Source organism: Kryptolebias marmoratus, linkage group LG3 (genome assembly GCF_001649575.2).
Source record: "Kryptolebias marmoratus isolate JLee-2015 linkage group LG3, ASM164957v2, whole genome shotgun sequence".
Classification (NCBI taxonomy): domain Eukaryota; kingdom Metazoa; phylum Chordata; class Actinopteri; order Cyprinodontiformes; family Rivulidae; genus Kryptolebias; species Kryptolebias marmoratus.
Genome location: NC_051432.1, coordinates 24,210,838 through 24,232,780, shown reverse-complemented (window position 1 = coordinate 24,232,780; position 21,943 = coordinate 24,210,838). Strand labels below are relative to the sequence as shown.

At 40.1% G+C, this 21,943-nt stretch overlaps 1 protein-coding gene across 1 annotated transcript in view; it reads right to left on the bottom strand.

Annotated features, from left to right (window-relative positions):
* Positions 1-10,648: 10,648 nt before the first annotated feature.
* bcl11ab (BAF chromatin remodeling complex subunit BCL11A b) overlaps positions 10,649-21,943 on the bottom strand; it is a 37,355-nt gene continuing 26,060 nt past the window's right edge. Inside the window, exon 3 of the mRNA XM_017417031.3 lies at positions 10,649-15,348. Within this exon, the coding sequence (XP_017272520.1) occupies positions 13,370-15,348 (1,979 nt within the window). The 3' untranslated portion in view covers positions 10,649-13,369. The remainder of the gene's footprint in view (positions 15,349-21,943) is intronic.

The following is a 21,943-nucleotide window of genomic DNA, read 5'->3' as shown; positions in this document are numbered from 1 at the left end:
TATCAGTCTAAGAGGAGTCATCTTCGTCATTGGGAGCAGCTGCCTACAGGAGAGACATCAGTTCAGACAAAACAGTGTCACGGACCCAAGGGAAGGACACACACATAGATAAGTTACAATATGAGGAGAAAAAAAGATGGAGTGTATGTTGTGTCTGAAAGTTTTTTGTCCATGACACTTAATCTCCGATGGCGAGCCATTGCTTTGATTGTGTCTGTGCAAAAAATTGTGTTTTATGTGTACATTTTGACACATTCTTGCCTTAATTGAACGGGACCTTCGTGTGGAAGCAGTCATCACCTATTTGATCCTAGATCCTACACAACACCAGTGCTTCTGCTAGTCCTGCTTCTGATCTGGGTCAGGGGATACCCCATTCAGGTCCAGTCTATCCCTCAGAACCCCCTGCTGCTTCAGCGCTCCACCCTCATCTCAGGGCCTTTTGCTTTTCCATGCCAGGGATTGTTTCCAAGGACTAGACCTAATATGAATATCCATAAACAGAATGGGACTCCCAGACTGTGAAAGCTATCAAAGACATATTTGCATCTAATCCTCAAAGACCCCCCCCACCACCACCACCACACACACACACACACACACACACACACACACACCACCGCACCATGACCCCCACCCCCACCCTTTACAGAGTGCTCACTACCCCCTCTCGGCCCCCCAAAAAGATCTTACTAAACTACAGCCGGTTAAAAAAAAAAAAAATCCAAACCTGCCATCCCCCAGCCCCCCAAAATCCTCCCCTCTTGCCCCCGGACCATCCCATCCATTCCCCAACCGTTGGGCCAGACAGGACGAGACCAATTCTGTTGGGGATTATTTAGCTTAGTGATGAATAATGGATGACCATCTCCCCTCTGGCTCTCCTCCACAGTAGCACCTCTCAATTGGCCTTGGCATGGAGCCATTTACTGGCCTGTCTGGATGGCTGCTTGGTCGGCTGGCTGCCTACCCAACCCAAGAGGGGTGTATAACTGAGAAAATATGAACAGTAAATTAGTCATGAATATTTAAAATTTGTATTTTACATTGATTTGGATCTCTATTATGTAGTCAAAAGCAATAATACCTGGTGATAACGCAACATACATATAGTAATAAAAGTATTTTTTAATATATATATATATAGTTTTTAATTGCAATTTATAACCCGAAAATGAATGCAGGAGTAATTTGCTTCCTTGTTTGCTTCATACCTACCTATATTGTATGTCTGGGAATGTATTTAGGTGCTGTTTAATGAACAAAAAATAACTGGAGGCCTTTTAATAAACATATACTGTATATAAAGTGATACAGGTTGACACTAAGTAGACCGTGGGGGCAGAGAAAGGGTTGTTCAGAGCGTGGGAGAAAGGCCTGAACATTGTCCTTGCCCTGAAATGCAAGGAAGCCACTCTTCTTTTATTCCTCCTCTCATCCTTGTTTTGCACTTTATCTCTTTTCATTCGCTTCGCTCTCTATCTTATTTTCAATGGAGCACTTGGGGCCAAAGAGATGTCAGTACTTTGGATGCAAACACACACATACACACACGCACACACACAAAAACACAAGGACACACCTGGGCATAAGAGCGCCAGCTGAAAGGGGACAAGTTCATCTAAAGGGTCTGGCTAACAGTAACACAGGAGGGGCCAAGTCGTTTTGTGTCCCTGGTCTGCTTAGAGGCTTCTTAACCCTCACTCATCCTGAAGACAGACTCCCAAGGTGCAATTCACCGACATGGTTTTTGTACACTCATTATTTGTGACCCGTTTTTGTCTTTTATTTTCTTGTTTTACGGCTTTGTTTGTTTGTTTCTTTCAACCAAGGGTATAGTAACCGTGGGCCTTTTGATGACAGCTGTGCTCCTGAGTGCCGCAAAGAAACAACACAAGTTTAACACAATGACTGACAGGCGCTTTGTAGCCGAGGAGGCCCACAGTGAATGTGTCCCCACTAAAGAAACACTGGTTAGCTGCATGAAAAACAGAATATTAGAGGCAGCTCAGTCCAAGCATATCAACCATCATCCCTCTAGAGAACAACTGCAAACTTTATTGAGCACCTTAGCAAATAACTTTAGTTTTCAGTTCAGAATAATTATGTAGTTTCAAATGACAACAAAAGTCATATCAGAGGACTGTGCAAAAAGAAGAAACAGGTCAGGTCTAGGTAAATGTAGTTCAGTCAAGGAACTTCCTTTTAACAGGAAGAGACATCCAGCAGAACCAGAATCAAAAATGGGGGGCCTTCTGCTTTGACCAGCTGGGGAATGAGAAGACCAACAAATATAAAAGTGCCAGGCCAGGAATATTTGCTATATGAAATTAAAAAAATGCACAAATATGTAAGAGCCATAATCATACATGCATACATAGAGTAAAGCAGTTAAAAGTGGTTTTTCTCAGTCTATGAGATGCCTCCAACTGCCTAAGTTTGTAGCAGCAAGAAAGGAAAGCTCAGGATCTGCCAGCTCCAAATATAAGTCTATTTTGTATAAAGGGAAATCCACATCCACTCTACTGTGATGTATATTTTGTCACCTTTATGTATCCTCTAAGATCCCCCCTCAGTGGATGGTTGACCCCCACTTCTGTATTCCTATATCTGATTATGATTTCATTTAGATTATTTTAGCTACTATTTTGACTGTCTTAGTTCATGCTTAGATATGTCTGGTTTCGTAATTTTATTTAGATTATCCTATATTTCATTTAGATTATACATGATTGATGTGTTTTGTTTTGTTTTTTCTTTTTTGTGTTTCATTATGTACCTGCTGTATTGGATTCTGTTTTTGTTTCTGTTGTAAAGCGCTTTGGATCGCCTTGTTGCTGAAAAGTGCTATATAAATAAATCTCACTTCACTTCACTTCACATTGACTGTGTGCCCTGCAGTACACGCCTCTTCCATCTAAAATGGTGGTGTCAAAGATACAACAAACAAACAAACTGCAAGTCAAATTACAAGAAGAAGAAGAAGAAAAACAACATGCATGCCTGTTTGAAGGAAATATTGTGTGAAAAAACTTGCTGTTTGGATAATTTACCACTCAGGGACCTCAAGGACACAAAAACTGCATCTAATTCCTGGTAAGAAATCACTCAAAATGTATTTCTTCTTATTATTATCTTTTGGATAGACAGCTAACAAATTAGCACATCATTGCTGCCAATGGTTGTGGTGAAAAAACTAGACCTCTGAGTGGAATGCTGTAATGCAGCTGGACTATGAACCAGAACATGATGACAGTTGCCAACACAAATGTGAAAAAGCCTGAACAACTTTGTTTTTACCCCTATTGTTTAGTGGCTAGTAGCTGATTTCACAAAAAATGAACCTGATAACTGAAAAATCTTTATTCTGTTTTTAGCAAACTCTAGAAACAGTAAGTACTAAGCCTAAAGTGTAACAGTGAATAATTCAGAATAATATGGAACAAGGTTTCTGTCAGAGATTTTTGGGCTCAGTCATATAAAAAACAGGATGAATGAAAAAAATACACATTTATGAAATAATCAGGAAGAATAAAGCTAGAGTTTAAAAATAGCAAATGTGTGCTTAACAAAAATGCTACCTCTCTTATTCTGAGAAAACTTCTAATGTTATTTAGAAGTAAGATGTACAAGTCCATACGTAAAAACTGTAACAGCACCCAGAGGAAAGTATGTATAGGGTGCAGCGAGCTGAAGGTCTACCAGGTCAAGCATGTGACTGTAGCCCTACACTCCCTCTTCGCTCCCCCAAACACCCCGCTCTCCGTAACCCCTTGGGCCTCAGGACTGAACCAGACGTGAACCAAGAGCAGAGCAACAATTCTCAAAAACTTTCAGTAACTTTTAAAGCCCTTCACCCCTCAACCTCATCGGTCTTAGCCTCCATCACCCCAACAGCAGCTGGAGTGGATCACAGCGCTCTGCTTGCCCCCCACAAGAAGGGTCAGTACCTCAGTATCCCCTAAGTACACACGAAAACATTTAAGGGCATGTGTATGAGAATACAAATTGGGTAAATATTGATTAGAAAGGCTAAAAGGGTAAACACATGTAAATAAAATATAACTCAAATGTGATAATATTCAACCACAAACCGGGACCTTAGAAATCCTGAGGGTCAAAGCAGTTCTTTATAATTTTGGATAATTCAACAACAACACAGAACTGCTGACCATTCAAAAAATAAGTGATTGACAGTCATTCTATAGCAAACTTAGGTAGCAATAAAAGAAATAGGTTGAGATTAAAGTTATTCGCTCAGTGAACATTTGTTCATTTGGTCTTGTGATTTTAAGTTAATTTTTGGTACTAAAAAGATTTTTGTCATAAGCATTAATAAGGTTGTTTTAATTTGAACGCAACATTCTCGGATCTTTGAGCAACACAAGCCAAGTGCCACCCAGTTTTATCACATTCCAGAAAAAAAAAGCAAGAGTTGATATTTCTAAAACTGGGACACTCACACCAAAACAACCCGAGTCCGTAAATCAAACTGCAAACAAACCATTGAAAAATTTATATACATCCATTGGGAATAAACCTTTTTAAAAGATGCGTATCAGATGCTTTCATGTTTTTTTGTCTCAGCATTTTCCATAATGCAATTTCTTACATTAAACATGACATGTCTCGTAAAGCTTGAAAAATGAAGCAATGTCACAGAGAGCGTTATGCAATTGTGATAACTGAATCTGAGCACCTCTTTGACTCCAAACAAACTTCACAGAAATCCACCGACCAACTGCTGCATCTTTGCATGTTGGCAAACTCATTTGTTGGTGAACTGCTTCTTGCATCACCGCTGACCTCTTGCAGCGGATCAAAGTCATGAGATGTGGATTTCTTTAAAGTTGATGTAATCCTTTGAAAAAGTGGTTTGTTGAGGCCATGGGCTCAAATTGCTGCTACCCAGCACACCCCGAAGTAAATTTTGAATCAGTCACCAAAAAAAACAGTGTGGCATGTTTTATGTCATTGTTTTTCCTGTGGTTCAACAACTCTTTAAGATTCCTACAAAGAATAATTACATTTAGATGGAAACTCAAATTCTGCTTTATTTTGTTGCAAAGAAAAGCTGTATGTAAATTGAAGTATTTCAAAGTTGTTATGTTTATTTGTTATATGACCAACTGCACACACAGCCTACAATTTTCTCTCCCTCTCTTTCACACACACACACACACACACATAAACACATGCAGGTGAAAACAAGAACACACAAGTTTGAGGGTGCTGATAATCTGACCTTGTTTTACTGGCCATAAAAACACTGCCAGCAGTGCACCTGGGCAACACATTTGCAGCGATAGTCATACACAAACAATTATGCATGTCAGTGCACACTCCAATGGATAAATGTATGAATAATGCTGTGCACACAGATAAACAGCCTGTTTTAGTTTGAGGTGAAGGACCAGAAGAAAAACTGACCCTCTGAGCTCCTCACTCAGAGGTTCAAGGTCAAATCAGTCAGTTTCTGGACTCTTCTGCCCTTCTTTCCTCCACCTCTTTCACCTCCTCACGCCTCCCTTCTCCTCCGCGTTCTGGAACTAGCCAGACAAAACCCATTGATGAACTAACCACATACTGATGCCACACAATGCAGCTTTTACAAAAGCAGAGATGACCACTATAAGGCTGGCCCTCGCGTTTTAGTAAAAATAAAAGTGCACAAATACCCGAAGTTCTGGAAAATTAGTAATGTGTTGCTGAGCTTTATAGTCCAATCAACTTTGAAGTGACTAAACAAACAGTGTTGTGCAAAAGTTTAGAGGCTTAATATTAGCTAATGTAGTGTTCTTTCACACTTGTATGTCATTTTTGAGAAATGGTTGTTTTAAAAGCCTGAAAAACAATCAAAAACTGTCACTCATCTGGCTAGCCATTAGCCTCACCTGGACGAAGACTTTTGCCTCTTTCTTCATTCTCAATGCCCTATGATTGATGTCCCGAATGATAAAGGACTAACTATTGATAACTATTTTTTCAAAGTACTATCCCTTTAAGGAATGCAATGTCCTCAAAGTCAATATGAAAGGCCAAAGTTCATGTGTGATGATGTAGCATGAAACCAGAAGAGAGCCGTCTTAGTTATAGCCTGCATTTGATATATTCAACACATTCCTTCTTCCCTCACCCACTGCCCCCTGTCCCTCTTTTTCACTCTAAGGTCAAAGTTTTCACCTTATCTGGAAGCCATCAGCAGTACCAGTCCCACCTCTGTGAGTCATTTTGTTGAAACTGTTGCACATCATTAAAATCCTTTTCTCCAGTTTTGAGATGTATAGGGAGAAAAAAAGTCACACACACAGACATTAAAAGCAATACTTTGCAAGCGAGGTAATCCAGGTCTCTGCCAAAGTTTTCCCTGCCAGTTGCAGCACATATTGTCTAGCGGGCAGACTGCATCTCAGATGTTGTGAAGTAGAGAGAACGGGGAGGAGGAGGGGTTTGATTCCGCTGTGATCCATTTTACTATTTTGGCTGGGACTTTCTTCTCGCTGTGTGGTCATGGGGGAAATCGGCGCAGCCAGCAGGCATTGAGGACACTGGCTGGCTGCAGCCTGACACAGAAGCCACATGGTTAGAAAGAGAAGGAGAGGTGTAAGGAGAGAGGCCAGCATAGCTATGAAGTCAGGAATTTGGATGAAGTTTACTCTTTTGTGCTCTCACATTTTCTCATTTTCTGTTCTTGTCCTCTGCCCCGTGCTTCTCATGCACTTCCTCCTTGATCTTGCACTTCAGCTTCAGTCGTCTCTGCCCAACCAGACCTCAACTAAAGCCTTGTCCCTTCGTCCATCCATCCGTCTCTTTTTTCCCCCTCCCCCTCCTTTTTTTTCTCTCAGACAGACACGGCTACCCTCCTGGACGTTTCCTTTTTGCTGGCCTGCCCCAACAAAGGTGCTCAGTCATGTGAAACCTAATCTTCAGCCCCCCAAAACCTAACCCTTGACCCCTTCAGTCTTCACACAGCCAAAGGGGGAGGGGAGCAAAGGCAGGAAAGGGAGGCTTTTGGGAAAAGGTCAAATTCCCGAAGACACTTTTGTGTATGCACGTGTGTGTGTCTGTGTCTGTGTGTATGTGTGTGCATGCAGCCAATCCATCCTGTGGTTTGTGTTCCAGTATAAGCATGTGTGTTTGATTCTGCACAAACATGCATGAGGGGACATTTTCCTAAATACTCTAAATGACTTTAAGTTTATATGTGTTCACTTCTTAATGCCTTTGTGCACCAAAGATATGTGCATCTTAATAAGAGAGCGCTTTTATTCCTGAAGCGTTAGCACCCATAGACAAAACACAGACTTTGTTTTTTAGCAGGGCCAGACCTGCAAGTCTTGTCCAGACAGAGCTCCTCTCCTTCCATCCTCGAATGGCAATCCTCAGATCTTTGTGTATGTGTGAGCACATCTGAGAAATACAGTTAATATATATGTGAGGCACTGGGTGTCAGCTGTCCTGGGTGATTAGTGCTTTTATATTGTTCCAAGGAGCCCGGACGAGGCCCCCCTCTTCACTGCACTACACCACAGCACAGCTGCAGTCTGCCTCTTCAGTCTTCCTCTACTCACAGACACTCATGAGATGGGTTAAAGCCCTCCAAAATGCAAGAGTGAGTCTGCAGCAACTGCTGAAAAAAGTGCAAAAAAAAAGAACGGAAGAAATAGACAAGCACTGATAGTTGAAGTAAGAAAGGGACAGAAGAATCAGAAGGGCATAATGTTGCAAAAAAATAGACGGACAATGTGGCATATTAGCGGGATTACAGGAGTTAATTTAACGTCTCTACACCCTCTCCAGGAAAAGGAGGTCTCCAGTAATGCTAAGGACTGTGGCCTGCAACCTTTGCAATCAAATTTTCTGTCCATTTTTTTGCTAAATAAAACTGAACCAGAGCTGTAAAACATACTTGAAACTGTAAATACAGATAAAACTCATTGTTTTAAAAAACTGATGCTTATTACTTTATAAAATTAAAGATCTGTAATTTATTTATTTATGTTTTACATTTACTGGCAGTTTTACATACTAGGTCAAAAAAGACCAAACTCATGTTGATAAAACTTAAAGACTGATCAAGGCTCATGTGGTTCATATCTATATATTTTTAGAAAATTAATAATTTTCCACTTTGAAATAATAAAGCACTTGCTTGCATCCTACTAAATTATTAAAGTGAACATACACGTTAGGATAGTTGGTTGTCAGTTTCTTGTAATAAAGGCAAGGATCTTCATTTTAACTTTTATTTTCTTTTTAATCAAAGACAGGTCTTTCCTTCTTAATGTTTATTTTTATTCAATGACTTGCCCTCTGTCTGCAGAATGCCTCATTTCAATGACTTGTAGTATAGTAATTTGTGATATTTGTGCATAACTGTTCTTTCTGTTTTTTATTCTCAGTAACTTGCCTCAAATGTGTTAAAATTCCTATGTGTATCTAAAATTCCTAAAAAGTTTTAGAGAAAACCACTCTGTGTAGCTGGAGGTTGCAATTCATGAAGAAGCTAACAAGCTAACAAAATACTGGCACAAATGGATCAATTTGTTTTCTCTTTGTGTTTTTAGTATTTTCCTGCCACAGATGTTTTATTAACACATTTGCATTAATACGAACAAAAATAGTATTTTTATATTATGAATATAAATAAGAATAATTTCCATATTAGCGTTTGGTCAAAGAGCCACTGAAGTGGGACCAAAGAGCAACATGTGGCCCCAGAACCGCAGGAGGCCCCTGGCCCAGGAGTTGTCTTCTTTAAACATACACCAGGACAGCGAAAGAATGATGAAGCAGAGGAGGGGAAGGAGAGTGGTCATTTTTTTTTTTTTTTATCATTTTAGGAGTGTTTTTGAACAATACATTAGCATTATAAACTGATAGATTCTTACCCAGACACCAAACCAAATTCTCCCCCTATAGGAAATGAACACAGTTCTGCTGTTTCCAACATTTTGTTTTGCAAATAAGAGGATTTATATTAGACAATAGTGCATAGTTTTAAGCAAGTTAAACTTCTGAAGAGCTGCTCTTTCATTCAAAGAAGTGCTTTCACAAGTTAAGGACATGTGTCTGCACAAGGAGGGGCAGGAGTGAGAAGACGGTTGGCAAGGGCTGGAAGCCAGCTATGGGAAAAGTATGTCTACTATGCATGGGTTGATTGGTGGCAGGATTTGTGGGCCAGAGCATTGTTGTCCGCACTGACATTGAACTTGGGTGATCTTGAACAACTAAGCCGGAGTAACAGCTCCTCTAAAGATTGCAAAAGCGTGTACTATATGCGCAAGAACACACAGGCAAACAATTCCTGTCTTCCAGCACCCACCCAACCAGCTCCACTTCCTTGCAACTCTGCTTTATCTCAACTGTCAACACCTGGCCTAAGCAGGAACCTCTCTCTATCTGTGAACTTTAATCTGGCCCTGCAAGGCAAACAGTGTCGGGCTCGGACAAGGAGAGCGATTAGTCTGTCACGTTGCCCTCCAGTGCTCCGGCGAGGAGAGGAGGAAACAAAGAGGAGGGAATAAAGTAAAGATTGGGGCATAAGAAGGCACAGGTGAAGTTAAGTAAAGTGCCGTAAAAAGTAAAACAAGAGAAGAATGAAGACAAAAATGCATAAATGAATTAGGGCTCAGGGAAGAATGTAATAGAAAAAAAGAGATGTGAGGACAAGCAGAGAATCAGAGGTGATGGAGTTTGCTGCAGATAAAACACAGATGCTATTCTGCCCTGAAAATCTGGTGCTAAAATTTGGTGGCCATCACAGCTGATCAGCATTAGCCTACATAAAAATGACTATACCTCAGTGAATTGTATGGATATTGATCATGTGAGACGTCACAATATTGCATAAGATTTGGCATAATGTTATTTCCATGTTTGACTAAGATATCTATAACTTGGACATTTCTCAGTGTGGGTCTTAGTCTGAAAATTTGGCATGAAAGGTATCATGCCAAACTATGTTTTCTAGTAAATATATTCTCCTTCAAGAAATGCTAGGCTTTTAATTTATAGTAAGAATTGACAGCATTTATATCTTTCAGCAGAGTGACCTAGAAACAAATATTTAAAAAAAAAGCCCCAAATTCGGATGTGTATGTAATACTTTTTTATTTTTTCAAGACAAAATGGCTGAGTGAAGAGAATAATGCAGAGAACAGCTGACAATAGAGTGGCATTTCCATGACTGAAACATAACAACAACAAACCTGTAAGTCAAGCAAAAAATTCATAAACCTTGGTCAATGACCTTTGGTCATCAAATTGAAAAATTAAGCCATCACAATTCATCGGGACATCGGGAGGGAGAAAACTGGACTGATCTGTGTTTGCAGTGACTCTGTTCTGAACAGACCATGTGTATGTGTATATAATCATAATAAATAATGTTGACCACTGCCAAAAGGCCAACTTCAAGTTCAGTTCAGAGCAAATAGCTTGAAAGCAAATACAGAACACAGGATGGAATTAGGCTGGAAACTTAAATGTATCTCAAAACCAACTGCATGATAATATGTACCAAACATTTCTTTTCGTGATTTCTGTTTTGTTTAGAATATGCCTTGCATATGAGCTGTACCATTCAAACAATAAAGCACCATGGTTGATTTTGTCAATGGAAAAAAATAACTTTTCTCGTTGATGCTGATTGCATATGACAAAATGTCTCTCTTTTTTTTTTTTTCTTTTTTTTTTTTTTCAAAACAACAGCTGGAATGTTTTCAGGTGGTACATGATCAAGGACAGTAAAAAGTTGGCTACCAAGGAAACCCAACAATAGCTTGTATTACTGCATATAAAATGGCAGGAGAGAAAAAAAAATATATAAACAAACTAAAAAGATATGTACAACCACCTGTTTGACTTCATTGTGGCCACTCCAGCGGGACTGCCTGAAAAGGCCATCATATGACCTCTCACCCTTGGGGAACACCACAGCATCTTATTTAAAAAAAAAAAAAAAAAAAAAAAAAAACTTTTTTCAAGCATACAAATTATTCACACTATATTATCCTGCCAAATTAAGAAAATATACGGTGGCAGCATGTTGGGATTTTTTTTTCACTACAGAAAAAGAGTACATTGAGACTTTTAAAGAGTACAGGCAAAACAGTTAAAAATACAGGCTCCAACATAAGTACTATAAGTGCCTACACTATGTGAACATTAATTTCAAATACCATTCTAAATACAGGAAAAAAGTAGACCATAAATGTGTTTTGAACATAGGAACTTACATGAGTGTGCATTTTCCTATGTGTTTTAAGTTCTCTCTCTATATTTATATATCATAAATCTCTCCTTGATGCAAATTTTTGTTCAACCTGAAGACTTTTGTATAGTAAAGGCAAAAAGATGAGAGACACGTTCTTTACAGTTCATTATATAGTGATCAAGTCACTACAACAAAGAGAAACACCAATAAAAATAAAAAATTAAATAAGGTTCTCCCCTAAAGATACTGAAGTGTTACTTTAAAAAAAAAAACATTTTGTTTATTTTTTAAATCAAATTTGTAGAATTTTATTGTATATTTCTAAAGTTGGTATGAAACAGGATATTTCTATGGCGATTCCTGCACTGACACCACCTCCAAGAGCCAAATCTTTAGCTCTCCGAAGGAAACATGGCTGGCAAAAAGTTTCTAAATCAACAATTTTTTTTTCTTTTTTCTTTTAATGCGAAGCAATGACACCAAGCTTATCTGTCAGCATAAGAGCAAGTTTTCCCTTGAGCGCCCAACTGTAAACTGGGAAAATTGAACAGTGCATGTAGGTAGTGCCAGATCTGAAACCTGGTCATCATTTTATACTCAACCAACTGTACCTCCGATTACAGAGACAGATACAGAATCCAAGGCAGAGTGACAAGTGCTATATCATTATCAATGACGGGGGGGTGGAGACATAAAAACCCAACATAATAACAAGCTCTAGAGCAAGAAGAAAAAAATATTCATTAAACTTGTTTGTACTGGGTAATTTGCTGAATTTAGAATTTTTTGTTTTTGTTAAATTCGATTTTGGATCATTCCCAGTATGAGTTAATATAATAGGTGCCAAATTCAAAAATATAATGTGGTAAACAGAATTATCGCTCTGAACTTCTGAATTGTAAAGACACCTGCTCGACTCACTCACCACCTTGACCCTCACCCACCCTAATGCTCACACACCAACCCATCAAAACTGACTTGCAAAAATGAAATCCCACTTTGTTTTCAAGTGACTGCTGGAATTACTGCCTGCCTGGCTAACACAAAATAATTAAATGATTCGGTGCTACCTGCAAAATAACACTTGCACTTTTAATTTTTAAAGAAAATAAACACTCTGAAAAATTAAGAGCTTTATGTTGGTTAAAACAGCTTGTCAGAGTACCCTCTTTCAGTTGTACCGAAAAACAAACACCAACACCTACACGTTGAAGTCCGACCCCGTTTAGGCATGTAACATGCCGGTAAACAAATTGTAATCGTGAAAACGTCAGTATACATGAGTCAGGCAGATAAATGTTTTACCAGAGAGACACATTTTTTTTGTTTGTTTGTTTGTTTGTTTGTTTCAGCTGGTTCCCCTTATCCTGCAGGGTCAAGTAGGTGCTTGATGCAAGGACCTGCCTCTTCCACATGTGCACAAAAATGTCCTGTATTTATTTATAGCTGAAACTCCGAGCTTATAGCAAAAAGGAGGATTAACTAATGCAAGTAAAATATCCAAGGCACTCTTTGTTGTCATTTCACACCACGTTATTAATTTCAATGATGTTTGTAAAAGAAATATTTAATGGCGCTAGTGCCTAGAATTTCATAGGCAGCCCAATTTTATATATACATATAGATATAAATCTTTTCTCGATGTTGCATGAAAATTCTTTCACAAAGATCGGTTTTATGTTTGACCCTGCTTGTCTTGATGTTTTCAAAATATGACACCGTCTGCTATGTTTGAACACAAAACTGCACATGATATGTAAAACAGTATGTACTATATGCAGCTTGGGTTAAACTAATCTTTTTTTTTATGTTGACAAAATTGAAAGTATCAACAGCGACACATGTACAACCAAACCCACTAGGCAAGGACATTTTTTTTCTCTCTAAGTAGCCAAAACACACTAAGCATGCTGTCCAGTTACAAAAAATACAAAATGTGTAAATTATTGCACAATAGAAAGGCTCAAAAAGTTCTGATGCAATAGTATTGCCCCAATTGTGGATCATGCATCAAGCTTTCTCCAAAAGAGGATGAAAGCAGGGCTGCACTGCTTTCTGGTGTCTAACCCTGTTGTCTTTTCCCCATGCTCTTTGGCTAGTTAGCCAGGGTTGCTTTTTAGCCGGGGGAGCTGAAAGAGAACTGCTCTTTGCCTATTCAGTTTTAATGTCATTAGCCAGAGGGCGGTCACTGTGCCATTTCTTCATGTGTTTCTCTAGAGTGCTGTACACACTGAAAGGCATGTGGCAAATTTCACATTTGTACACGTCCTTGCCCATCTGTCCATGGGTCTTCATGTGGCGGGTGAGTTTTGAGCTCTGTGCACAAGCATAGCTACACAGCTCGCACTTGTATGGCCGCTCTCCAGTGTGACTGCGTCGGTGCACAGTCAAGTTGCTGCAGTTCTTAAACACCTTGCCACAAAATTCACACGTGTCACTGCGGCGGCCATCCTTGGAGCTCGGCCTGCCGTTCCCACTGCCACCGTGGGGAGTGCTTGCCCCACTGCCCGTGCCACTGCGTCCTGAGGCGGCCCGTTCACCATCAAGCTCACCAGGCGGAGTGGAGAAGCGCAAGCTGCCATTTTCTGATGAGTGCTCAGATGAGGAGGTGAAGGGTGATTGTCTAGAGTCCCCTCCTGTGAAGTTGATGAAGGGGTCTTTAAGTTGCCGGGAGGCAGCGTAGCCAGCTAGCCACTGAGAATAAACATTCTCTGTGTTTGGGATGGTAGGAGTGGGGGGGTCAAGGTCTTTTTCCACCTTGATCCGTTTGGATAAGGGGCTGATAGAGCCAGGACTAATACCACCACCCAAGAGCTTTCTTGTCAGGCTGTCATTAGTTAGAGGTCCCAGGCCATTGATGGTGGTGGTGGTTCCATCATCTGCACGATCCATCTCCACAGCTGAGTCCTCATCGCCAGGTTCCCGAGACAAGCTCCGGTGATGTGGATGTAGGGCTTCACTGTTCTGATGATGGCGAGCTCCTTCAAGCCTCAGGCTGAAATGATAGTCATTCCTTCCCTCTTCTTCAACTCCAGACTTACTTTCAACTTCCACTTCTTCCCCTTCCTCCTCTTCTTCCTCCTCATCCTCTTCCTCCTCTTCCTCCTCTTCTTCCTCCTCCTCATCTTCCTCTTCATCTTCATTTTCAGGCCCAAGACCATTGTTCTCACTCTTGAATTTGGCCACCACTGACTTGAGAGCATCTGTGGCACTGCCCATCACCTCACTGGTACCAGGTTCAGGAGAGCTTGCAGTCGAGAGGCCGTCATCTGACTTGGCATTAATCATAGAAGACTTGTTCTGACAGTGTGTCTTCATGTGGCGTTTTAGTTTGCTAGCCTGCGTGCAGGCATGGTTACAAAGGTGACACTTGAATGGCTTTTCCCCCGTGTGGCTTCGCCGGTGCACAATAAGGTTACTCTGGAACTTGAAGGTCTTTCCGCAAAACTCACAAGACTTTGCCTTGAGAGGGGTGCCTGGCTGGACTGAATTGGAAACGAGATTAGGGGTAGAGCGTGAGCCAGAAGGGGACTGAGAAGTGGAGAGGGGAGGCGTGGCTGTAAATGGAGGTTTGGAACCTGGCTGGAATGGCTGCAGCAGCCGTTGCATAGGGTTGGGTCTGTTAGGGGAAAGAGGTGGAGAACCTCCGGTGGCATTGCCAGCCAGCTCACGCAGACGTCTAGAAAAGTCCATGCTTTGAGAAGGTTCTAATGGCACTGAATTCAGCCTCATCACTCTATCAAAGGCGCTAGGGTGATGGGTTGCCAAGGCAAGGTCATCGGGGCTGAGGTGGTGACGTGGTGGTGGGCTGAACAGCGGGGGCGTTCGGGGGTAACGGCCCTCACGAGGCGTAGATGCTGATTCCCGACCAGACCCAGAGCCCGGCATCCTCAGGAGGCTGTAAGGGCTGCCCTCAGCCAAGTGGACAGCATGCAGAGGAGGCTGGGAGGAGGCACAATCACCCCCCATCCCAGGAGCTGCAGCTACACGGGGGGTCAGAGGGCTACCAGGCTCACTCTCAAGATAGATGCGGAAACCATGGGTGTTCTGGGCATGCTGAAGCAGGAACCAGGCACTGGTGAACGGCTGTTTGCACGTGGTGCAGGTGTAACTGCTGGGCTCATCTTTATCTGTCAAAAAAAGAGAAACACAGAGAAAAAGTGCATTTAAACACATGCATAAATATGAACAAGATAAAGTGAGTTTACAAACAGACTCATAATCCAACACTAACAAATTTATTAAAATGACACGTAAAAAAAGTTTTTTTTAAAAGACAAAAAAATAATAATTTAGAGAACGGTGCAAAATACAAAGTTAAAGAATTTCTCTTGTTACTTTACTGTAATTTAATATCCTTTGATTTTCATTAAAAATGACCTTAATATGTATTTTTCTTAACTTGGTAAGTGCACTGTAAAAATCCTTTGGAATAAAGGTTGTGTTTAAAAGATGTTATTCTACAATCCAATAACCACAAAATATTTAAAATTAAATTATAAATTTATTTTTAGAAGAAGAATAAACAAAATGCAGTACCAATGAATTTCTCATGCAGCAAATACACAATTTATACAGATTGAAAAAAATTCAAACAGTAATTGACTTTCAATTGCACTTGTACACTGACCTGAGATTTGCCTGACAATGTGCACCTAATCTCGTTAAACACACTCATCTCCCCTCCAATACCTTGTTTACAGAATTAGCAAAGCTAAAGTAGGACATGTATCGAATGCTGGATATTAACACTGAATACAAATAAGGGGTCGTATGTTAATAAATTGTACCTTTTTTATCACAAAAAGCACATTCACAGGGAAAAAAAACACATTGAAAATTTGTATGCGTGTTTGTGTGTGGGTGGGGAGACTCCTTTGAAAATGCACTTCATGCATTACTTTTCTATTTGTGATATTTCATGCTTTATGGATTTATTTAAATCCTCTCAGGTGAATAGAAAAAGAGAAGAAGAAGAAAACAGAAGTGAGAGCTATGCAAAATAAGACACATCCGCCACTTGCAAATGTGCTCCCTCTTTCATCTTTTGCTTTTCTTATCCTTTCTTTTCTTTTTTTTTTCCACTGAAAGGCATTCTTCTAAAGTCATTTGCAGACACTGAACCCAAAATCCATGGCCATACTACACAAGACAGAAAGAACAAGGAACCGGGAGAGGAGAAGATAGGCAAAGCGTGCGTGATTGAGAATATGAGAGAGAGCCCTAAGATAGTGAATGGACAGTCTTGCATGTTTTAAGCTTGCTGTGGCTCAGAGACAAAGGGGAAAAGAAGGGGCAGAAAAAGAGGACTGCTGCTGAGAATAAAGAGGGATGTTGTGGACGAGCAATAGGGGGAAAAAAAAGAGTTTGATGTTTTGTGGTTTTGCTTTCTATCTCATGTGTCCACAGCCACAGTGACCCCCTCCGAAGACTCTCACTTAAAGAACAGAACACAGCATAAAATGTGCACCTAATCAAACCACCACGCAAACCTTTTTCTCTTGACTGAAAAGAGTTGGAAGGGGGTATAATGGTAAATTATGGATCATTACAATCTGCAAAAATTACAGTTAATTGCTGCCACCTGCAATGGGCTTTGACCCACTATGGAATTTTTCCATCATAAAAAAGCCATTTGCCCATACGCGTTTTTACTCTCTCTCTCTCTCTCTTATAGGCACAAATAAAATGTGCCTGTTACATTAGCTTTGACTCTATGTTCGTTTCCTGATTATGTGTGTGTTTTTACGACTTTAAGCAGAGAGCCTCACATAACTCGTAAAATGATTGCAATAACCTGGGCTTTCCTGTACACTTTTCTTTGATTTGTAGCTGATACACACTTCCACCACACCAGCCTAATGTGTGCGCACAGTGTATATGCAGGAAGAAGAAAATAGATCTTTTTTTCTGTTATTGTGAAGAACGAGAGAGGAAGATAAGGGGGTTGGCTAGAGTGTTACGCCTGTCAGACGGAAAAAAAAAAATCACTGAGGAATCCTGAAAGTGAGGGAAGGAGGCAGGGGAAAAGGAAGCGAATGAAGGAGGGAGAGAAGTGTGGCGTGAAGGGGACATTTCTAATGACAACCCACAACATTTCTGAAGGACACAAGAGCCACAACACAACACTTTACAGGCTGTGGTAAATTCATTGTTTCATGTGTCAAAAACAGCTATGCAATCACTTGTTCATCGATGAACATTTGACAAACTGTGCACATGCCACAAGAAATGATAATAGTTGTTATTCGCATCCATGCAGGCATCAGAAAGTCAGAACAACGCATGCCAAGACTCACAACAATGCCACATAAGATATCTAAATAAGCCTGTTATTGTCTTTAATAGCTGTCCTCAAAGGAGTGGAAGGAAAGTTATTCAAAGGGATAAAAGACATTTTGACGAGGCGTTTGATGTTCTCTTTTTTTTTTTTATTACAAAGAAGCATAGAATTGTGCAAGGGAGGCAGGATGATCTTACAAACTAGTCTGTCCACTAATGGAATAAAAAAAGAGCTCCCATTCTCTCATTCTGTTTCTCTCCTTCAAGTAACTTAAAGTCTGGGGAGAGTTAGGGCTGGAGAGCAGCAGAGCTGAGGCTAATGCTGGATCTCCAGGTCCCTTTGAAATAGGATCAGCAGAGAGGAGAAACCACACTGACAAGCCCTTAGCTGCCATTTCATGGCAGGGGCTGAAAGAGGGGACTTTAGAGGAGGGAGGACAAAAGTGTAGAGGAGAACTGAAAGAAAGCATAGTGAAGGAAGTGAAAGAACAATAATTAGAAAATGAGAAATGTAAAGAAAATTCGGTTTACCAAGTCTTTCGGAGACATTTCAGTGCATTGCAACACAAAGCGAAGGGTTGTGAGTGTGGTATCAGCAACTGCATTGCTGTGAGGCAGAGAATATGATCTAGGGCTCACGTAAAAAAAGCCTTAGGCCAATCAGCACAAGGGAGGAAGGAAAATTATAGCTTTTAAACAGCAGTTAAAGTAACCTCACACCCTGCTCACACCTCCATCCTGAACCTACAAAGCAATCCGTAGTCCAGGTGACTGAGGTGTCTATTTTGATCAAACAGATTTCTCTATAGTGACTACAAGATTCACCTCATTCAAACAACTGAAGCCCAATTTAAAACACAAAAACAAGCAATGGTTGACTTATGTGGTGACGTGGATGCATTCTAAACTTTCTGGGCATACATTTAAAAGTTGGCAAACTTGGCTTGACCTCCATCTTTTTTTGTTTAGTTTTGTCCTTGACGAACTCTGATAGGGAGCTCAGGCCGTTCTGGTGTGACCACGTACTGTAGCTTTCACTGATATTGGTCATTAAGCTAATGGAGGAACTAGCTAACAGGATTAGCACACAGGTCTTCCAAAAGGAGAGGAAGGGAAAAGAGGGAGGCACAGCAGCAGAACACACGAGGGACACAGCATGTCACGGCCATTTCCTAAAGTTACCAGGCGCTACAGCTTGAGAGAGCACTCACAAACACCTGAAAAGTGATTATGCTAATAGCAGGTCTTTGCCAATATTCATAAGTGTTTATAGATGTTGGAGTGAGTGCTTTGGGAAGATGGAGGGTTGTCAGTACAGTGCCTCTTAAGAGTGCCTCAGCCGTAACTGCCGTTAATGTGATTACTACTCTGTTTATGTCATTAGGGTATTCACAGTCAGGGATTGGACAGGGGTGAAGGGTGAATCAGGAGAGGATAGGTTGAGGGAAAAGATGGAGAGTAGCACCGGCTCACATTACAGCACTTCTTATGTGTCCAGTTTTTATTAAAGACTTGTAAATGACTTTCAGCGAGTGTGTAACAGTTTCAATGGTACTGTTGCAAGTTGTCATAAGTCTCTTCAGGTATTATGTATTTTCTAAAAAAAATAAAGACATTTCGGTTTTGGAATTGTAAAATTGAAATTGAAAAGTTCCTTCTCGAGCATTGACAAGATGTTCAGTTGAAATAAAAAAAAAAAAATCAACTCATGGTGAGAAAATTTGAGAAAGATGACTTTAAAAAAAAATTAACATTTATATCGCAGGATTCAGGTCCAATTATAGCTGATAAAACACGAGGTACTTTTCTGCAGGTTCTCGTTTCAGATAAAACAAATCTGAGCCAAAATGCCTTTATATATATATATATATATATATATATATATACACACGTAAAATGTTAATACTTTAATTTTCAATAGTCTTTCAAACGATTAAAATAAACATTTAATTTTGTTCATAACCTTACCCTTATCAGCCATGATTAAAATATATTATGACAGGCTCAATTTATATAGCATTCCTCTGCAGCCCTTTTGCTTTCTACAAAATAAGGAATAAAAAACTTTACCCCAATCTGTTAAATGTCAACCAGGGTTGTATCAAGTATGCAAGATTAATTACTCGGATTAGCTGCAAAATTTTAAAGAGATATGAAGCTGCAATCTTATTTGGCCCATTTTGGTTAACTTTACTTGCTACTAACTAATCAGGCTATATTGTTTTATCAATAACTTTGACAATGTTTTTTCATAGAAAGTCTATTATCTTTAAGGTAATTTATTTGATTATTCTTCTGTCTGTATCTGAGCAAACTGGCTGGCCTTGACCTTCTTCCTTCCTTCAGTATCTCAGTCTGTATCTGAGCTGCCCAGGCAGAAAAACACACTCACGTCTTTGTCTTGGACCAGGCTTCATATGGTGTGCTGAGCAACTAAGACACAGAGAAAAGGCTTGTTTTACAAACACTTGTTTTTTAGACAAACCCTAAAGCAGGAAATACAGTTTACCAAACAGAAAACCAGCTAACACTGGCTGTTGTTTGAAACACACAGCTGGAAGAAGTTAACCCGCAGCCATTAAATAATTCACAAAATGAGAGAAATCTAAAAAGAAGGAAGACATGAAGAGTTTCTTAAAAGAAGAAACTGAAGGTGCAAAGGATTTGGAGAAGATAAACGTGGCTGGCATAAAGAAGCAAAAGAAGGAGGACAGATCTGAAAATAAAAGTAATTTTCTATCAGTCTTATTATTTTCTGTATGCCACCTAAACAAAGTGGTTATTGGCTTCCAGTATTTCATAACTTTTAGTTGTTCTTTTTTTTCATACAAACCTCAGGAAAGGGGCTTTTATTACTTACGCCAAGGAGGTTATTTTTTCAGTAATATTAGTTTGTTTGTTCACAATATTACTTAAAAACTAATGAACAGATTTTGATAATATTTCTAGGAAATGTTGGGGGTGTCACAAGAAAATTTGATGAAATGTTGCTGGTGCTCCATTCTATTTTTAGCATTTTTATTTCATACTTTTATTTGAATATTGCATGAATTGTACAGAAATGTATTTCTGTTTGTAGCTAAATTCTTGCTTGTACATTTGTTATACTTGAGAAGACCCCGTGTCCCAATGAGATTGTTGTTTTTGTGGCTCCCTTCAGCAAACTCGCATGAAAGATTTAGCGATTGTTTTACACCGGATGCCTTTCCTGATAAAACCTGGGCTCAAACCTGCAGCCTCGGGATTACAAGACCACCACATTGACCACTGAGCCACTTCAGCCCCATGTCTCAACGAGATTACCTGAGTTTATGAAGTTATATTAATAAAGATTCATAGTGGTCTTTGAGGGTTTGTGTCCAGTATGAAGCAATGTGATGGCTGAGGATTTTTCTCCAGTTAGACTTTTACCTGTTTTTCCTTTCCTTTCCCTGTCTCCTTCTCCTGAAAGTTGATAAGAGCGACTGTGGAACTAAGGAGTTGCTCTGAGCCACTCACAAACCATTATGGACAGATGGTACACACACAAAGACCATTGAATGCATACCATACACGATAGACTAATGTGTGTGTGCGTGTGTGTGTATGCTGGAGAAGCCAGCAAGTGTTTTGTAAAGATGTAGTTTTGCATGATCCTTTATGTCATAAATACAGTCCATACTCACCGTTACCTGGTACATATGCACATTTGTAATAAATGTGTGTGTGTGTGTTGAAATTTGCATGTAACAAAAGTTGTCACAATCATTTCAAAATTAACATCGCTATGCTCTGGTTTCCTGCGTCACCTGACTCTCTTTGATCCTTTCTCAGTTGAACTGAGTTTGAACTGACTACGCTCCCACCCATCTATCCATGCATCTATCTCTTTCTCCATCTATCGTTCCAGCCATCCGTTCTTTCATTGAGACTGAACCCAGCTGAACAGCTTGGTGCTTGGGTGCGGCTCTGGTCCAGCAGGCCTTATAATAGCCGGAGACAGCCGTGTCTCTGATGCAGATCATTATTTGCTCTCTGCTTACCAACGACAGAGGGAGGCCGCACACTATTGTTTCTCATCCTAGCTTTAATGGTACAGTGAAAAGACCTCTGGGCCTCTAAGCTTAACCAGTCTAATTAAATGGACCGTCACTTATGTAAGCATCCACAGAGATTATTTATTGAGTTGGGATCCGCTTCACAGGATCAAACCAGCGTCAACAAAAGCCAATGCTCAGTGGACAAGGAATTAAATAAAGGAGTGGAATCAAAGAAACTGCAAACCGTCTAATGTCACTTTAAGCACACATATCCAGGTACATAAGAAGACTTAATCAAGCAGGAGTATTTTTGGACGCGGGTAATATCCCAGATGGGCGAGAAGTCTCTGAGCACTTCAGAGGGGAAATGTGAAAAGTCTTCTGTCATAGAAAAGATATGTCTCAATAACCTGCAGCTTAGGGG